Source organism: Mycetomoellerius zeteki, unplaced genomic scaffold (genome assembly GCF_001594055.1).
Source record: "Mycetomoellerius zeteki isolate Tzet28-1 unplaced genomic scaffold, Tzet1.0 scaffold481, whole genome shotgun sequence".
Taxonomy (NCBI): Eukaryota; Metazoa; Arthropoda; class Insecta; order Hymenoptera; family Formicidae; genus Mycetomoellerius; species Mycetomoellerius zeteki.
The window spans coordinates 681,454-687,685 of NW_017257481.1; the positions used below are offsets into that span (position 1 = coordinate 681,454).

At 31.1% G+C, this 6,232-nt stretch overlaps 1 protein-coding gene across 1 annotated transcript in view; it reads right to left on the reverse strand.

Annotated features, from left to right (window-relative positions):
* LOC108727360 (uncharacterized) overlaps positions 1-3,464 on the reverse strand; it is a 25,134-nt gene extending 21,670 nt beyond the window's left edge. Inside the window, exon 1 of the mRNA XM_018455468.1 lies at positions 2,866-3,464. Coding sequence (XP_018310970.1) covers positions 2,866-3,038 — 173 coding nt within the window. The 5' untranslated portion in view covers positions 3,039-3,464. The remainder of the gene's footprint in view (positions 1-2,865) is intronic.
* Between the last annotated feature and the right edge of the window lie 2,768 nt (positions 3,465-6,232).

The window sequence follows — 6,232 nt, forward strand, 5'->3', positions numbered from 1 at the left end:
TATTTAAAATACGTATTTATCCATTTTACATTTAAAATGGATTCGAAAAACCTATTTTGCATTTTGCATTTTAAATACATTTTTTAAAAGTATTTTACAATTAGTATTTTAAATAGAATTTGAAAAGCATTTTATCAAGCCCTGGATAAAAGTGTAGATATAAAAATTATTTCTTATATAAAATGTGATTGAATGTGTTTTATAAATTCGTTCCCTTTGGAAGTACAATGGAAGTTATTTATAATTGTATGACGTGGATGGTGCTATTAAATAATATATAATTGTTGAATGTAATAAAGATAGAATTGTGGATTATGTGAATTTGCGTAGATTGTGGATATATTGATATCGATTTATACGCTAATAATTCATTCATATGATTGTAGTTTGGATTTATAATTGTTGGTGATATTTATGTAATTCATCTTTAATCAGAAATATAAACAAATGTTTAATCTCACGTACGATTAACGTTCTATTGTGTGTATCTGATATTTTATTTTATTATGAATGGTAATGGAATACAATTGGAAAGAGGGACTAAATAAAATTATATCCTGTTCTATAATCCGATTACGCGATCGAACAAACTAAAATTTGTTAATTTAATCTCGAAATAAAAGCATAAGTACTCACGGTACTCCATGTATTAAATCGAAATTAAAGTTATAGCAACTGTTATTTTAAATATTAATGCACATTTTAAAATCTTGTATAAAAGATAGATTATTCTAAAACGCTTGATGCAGTTGATCAAATGTACTGGAAACAAGCTTATTTTTATTGGGTAGAAACGAAAGTTTGTAACACTAAACTTTAAAATTTAAATAGCTGCAGCTATTAGCTTCGTTAAGCATGAACGAAATTTAAATTTAAAAAAAGGATTTTAAACCTTAAAATCGCTACTCTCTAAAAGTCACTATGTGTTTTGAGTTTCTATGAGTTTGATAATTTTTATAAACCTATATAATAAACGAGCTGGACAAAATGGAATATTTTTTCTTCACTTTATAAGACTATCACGTATCCAAAAAGACTTGTAAAATTTTTTTATTTTCGGACGTGAAAGCTTAAAGTTTTCTTTATAAAATCATTTTTTTTAAATATTCTTAAAACTTTTTATTACTTTTTACATACTTTTTATATACGGATTAAATAAAAGAAACATTTGATTTTGATTGCTCATAACTCCGTTAAAAATTATCGTATCGCAATTAAAAAAAAACAAATTCTTAAAGATAAAACTTTGCTCTATATTGAATGACATAATTGCCAAACTTTTTTTTAAAAACATGTAAACGTAAATAAAGTATAGCAAATAAAGTAGCGCTATGAATGTTTGTTCCAACCCAATAGATAAAAGTAGGTAAAATTACACCTAACCATGATTAACAAACATTGTAATACATATTTCACTGAATACACATTCTATTGTGCGATGCACACGCGATTACGGATTAATGAGCCGTATTAAGGCTACTGTCAGTGCTAATTACTTAGTCCGCTAGTCTTGCATAAGCAAGGAATTAATGTAACGGCGAATTACTGTTATAAAGAAGTTGCGTCGAAGATGCATTTAATTTATTTCGTCTCGTAAATAAATATATAAATAGTTCCTGGTGATTTATTATCGTGCAAATTACTTACTGCTAGGAAACGGCGCGTTAAGCGGATTTATTGCACGGCTCCGCGCGAATTTATGTCTCTATTTCTGTTATTATATACACGAATAATTCGCGTTGCTTTTTGCACACTATGCCTACTATTATTGATCGATTGCCTTTATGTAATTAATTGTCACGGTGATTCCTCTCTTGATGCTCCATTAGTGCGCGACGCACATAGCGGGATTAAATAAACCTATTACACGTCGCGCGGCTGTCTGTCTGACGGATATGGCGATAATTAGCTCTGATTCTTGGTTCGGGAGAGGAGCATACAATGCGATTCGATAACTGCTAGTTACACGCAGACAGCAAAGCGTCACGATTTCACGTCGACGTATGCGCTAATCAAAATGTAATTATAAACCGTATTATTGCTTCATAGAATCCTTTGTTATGATTCTTCTCGTAAATATAGTGCATAAAAACACTGTGTTTCCATAAACGCAGCGCGCGTTATTTATTCTTAATTAGTAATTTCAGTATATTCATTATGTAAGATGATACATATCTAGAACGTAAAAACAGTGCGAACGTAAAAATATACGTATTGCTTTGAAAGACATAGGTATTCTTATTCAGGAGCTGTGTAATTAAAACTGGTTCGTTAGAAGCATGAAAAGGTTCTGTAATACAGCAACTCTTGAATTCTTTGTTGCGAGTTTCTATTATATATATAAAACATTTTTATATAAAAAAAAAAACAAATTTTTGAAATTAATTGCGTTTACATGTTTATTTTCTATAAATTTTTTTCTAACGATTTTGTTTTATTTTTAAAAGATCTTGGAACGTAAGAACCTTGCGAACATAAAAATATAGATACGCGTATCGCTTTGGAAGGTATATTGAAAGATATATGTTATCCAAGAGCCGTGTAATTTAAACTGGTTTGTTAGAAGCGCAAAACGTTTTTCTAATACTAAATCTCAAACTTTTCCTTTTATCGTGAATTAAAAAAAAACGTTTTTATATAAAAACGCTTTGAAATCTTACTATAGTACATGTTCATTTCCTATAAATTTTTTTCTAATTTTATTTTAATTTTTAAAAAATTATCCCTTTTTTAAACAATAATATTATACGATTGCTATTTACACGTCTGGAAGGTTCGAAGATCACTGCTCCAATACAATATACAAGATTCAAAAAATATAGATTCAAGAAATTTAATAACTTCTGTAAAATACGGTCCATGTACCTTCTCAACGCCATCCGCGGATTTGAGCCTTCATCCTCCGAGATGCCGATATGACCGACCTGGAATTGTGTTCCGGGGCCCCATACCAGCCTCTGTATCGTATTTCTGGGTCGCTCCGGTCTGATCCTTTCGCAGGAATTGATGCCTGGGGGTGGTACACTTTGTTTGCTCATCTTCGTTGTTTTATTTTCGTGAAACGCCTATTTCCCTTCGACGTAGACACCGAAGCCGTATTTATTTATTCTTTTCGCGGAACGAGGGTTAAAACCGCCACTCAAAAATCATCTTTATGACTCTGGGACACACCACTTTGAGACATCCACACCTTGAATTGACTTTTCTTCTACCTCCGCTTCGTAACTTTCACGGTCCTTTCTCTCTGTTCTCGATGTGATCTTTGACCTATCAGCCAGGCATTTCTGCGAATCTTGAATCGTTGTCTTTCTCTTTCTGTATATTCTCTCATAAATTGATACTTTTTACGATGTATTCGAAGCTGAATCTGTCGTAATGATATTTTTTTTGTTAATTTATTTGCGTATCTTTAGCTTTTGTCAGCCGAATCGATTTCGAATGTTCTGTGATGAGCGTTTTTTTAAATGAAAATTATATGATTTTTATAAATTTATTGTCCTTATAATATTTTACGATTATATAGGTGACATCAATTAATTAATGGTTTCGATTAAAGTTTTAACTACATACCTTTTCTCTTTAAATTCATTCATTGAGAGAGTAAACTCTAAGATTATTTATTTGCAGTCGTGAGAACAGGTTCTTCGCATGCTGCGTTGTCAATTTCTCCTAAATAAATATATATAATTTCTCCTGCAATGCTATTCTCGTTTGAATCGATATCTTCGTTTCTACGTCAATGTTCTTCCTTGATCACATATATACCCTACACGTTGAATTGATTAGGACGTGTTTAATTATTTTTGCCTTTTTGTCTTTTAAATTAATCTCTGGGATTGTTATAAATAAAATTTCTCTTTGATACGTAAAAATATAGCACGAATTTTCTTTTTATTTTTCACGACAGACATATAAATGAAATATCTTGACTCGGTAGAATGGTATTTAAAAATGAATGATACTCATTAAAGCTACTCTTGCTCGACTCGTTCTTCGCTTTGACTTCACTTTGTCCTTGACGAGGTCCCTTTTTAACCCCTTTCTTTCTCTCCTTCGCGATTTTCCACGCGTCTGGTCCACGGCAAAAAGCTGCAGCCTCGAGGCAGACCGGCGTCCAATTTTCTAACCGCTATTTTCTGCCACACGGACTTCTCTTCTCAGTTCTTCGTTCAGAAACAGCCGACAAGAACATTTCATTCCTGATTCGCAGACGCTTTTGTGTTCATCGAGTCTCTCAACCTCATTTCTTTACTTGTTGAATCATGATCTCCCCTCGGTATCGACACGATACCTCTAAGCCGGTCCCATTATCGTCACGCAATTATCTCGGCTCACACGTCGATCTTTAGAACGATCTCTCTTTTTCGATTCTCGTTTTTGATCATAAGGTGCTCGAGACTGGTTAATCTTTCGGCTTTCTTTTCTTCCCTCTAGCAAAATTCATTTCTTTCTCTCTCTCTCTCTCTCTCTCTCTCGTTCTTTTGGTTCGTCTCTTTCTTACGAATTTCCTTCCGCCTGGTCCTCGAGTACTTAATATGAACTGGCCTACAGCCTCGGGGCTGACCGGCCCACTTCTGCACGAGTCAAGCTGGACCTGCGAACGGAATTATTTATCGTGAGCCGTGAGCCGTGTCCTTACCCGATACGCTTGAGCGAAATGTGCTTTTACGTGATCGACGTAATGCAATTCACACAAGATATATCCAAGAATCTGCATAAATTCATAATATATCTGCATTATTTTTATAAAATAAGTAGATGGAAAATAAAAATTTTACTGTCATCGAAACTCGGTTATAGTAAACGCTATTACTATTTATACGCGATGTTTCAGTATTTCCGAAAAACATTTAATAACTGATATCTCGGCGAATTTTATGTAATGGACTTGTATGTGATTTTTTTGAAACAAAAATTTTATTGTATATAAATTCGAACACTGTTTAAATACTATTTAATTCTATTGAAATAAATTTTGTAATTGAAAGTGATTAAAGTTAATTATAATATAAGAATTATAATATAAGAATTATAATATATTAAGTTTTCTTTCTGGTGCAAAAACGTACATTGTCAAAAGTTAATTTACAATTTATTATTTAATGTGAAATATATTTTTAATGAAGAAAATAATTGAAATTTATATACATGCGCAAGTTTGTTTAGAAAAATTTTCTACAACGAAGAGTAAAGTGATTCAAAGAACTTGATATCAATTCAAAGATATCAATGTTATATATCTCTGATTTCTCTAAAAGCGTATGGTGCATCGTGAAACAAAAAGGAAAAAAGATACAAGTAAACAAAGTTACAAAAAATAGAGTGAGAATCCAACTGTAACAGGTTTCTTGTATATTTTGTATATATACACGGGTCCTGGCGGAATAAAATATTTGTTGGTAGTAATGCGACACCTTATAGCGGCAGAAATGGAAGGTTCATGCATGATGTATTGGATCTCGGAACTATGGTGTATAATCTCGCTGGCGCATCAGATGTGAATGCCTAGCGAATATATTTCAGTATACCTTTCTTGGAAATGTGCACCTTTTATCATATGATAAAGTTCGTAGATGAGAAAAATTTCATAAAAGATTTTTAGAGAAAGAGAGAGAGAAAGAGAGAGAGAGAGAGAAACAAATGGAAATATAAGAACATTGTTTGCTATAAATATAAAAACGATGTTTGCAACAAGTAATTTAAAATAATATTAAAATTAAGATTACTGATATAAAATTATGTATATAATTATAGAGTAATAAAATTATTACACTATTATTCGTAAAGTTGATTATTAATCCTTCTTATATTATAAATGTTATCATTTAAAACATTTCATTTTAATCTTGAATATATGGATTACAATTACCATGTAATTATTGCAGAAACCGCGCTTTTCAGTAGAGTTAAACGCATATTTAATAAGATCTTTTTTACATTTATTGTACCACAATTTTTTAAATTACTTTTATATTTACATAAAGATTTATCATTCTACATACAAGGACAAATTTTTCAGGTTTTTTAATTTCTATTAATTTAATTAAATATTTGAGCAACGGTACTGTAATGTATGATTCATGTACCAACTAAAAACATTGAGACTATTAATAAGCTAATTAGACTTATTAACGTTAATTATGAATATTTTTAGAGTAACTCAGGTCCAGAATTCATTTTTATCCAGGAAATGAAAATTAAATAATATTTCAAATTTAATGTCTTAATGTGA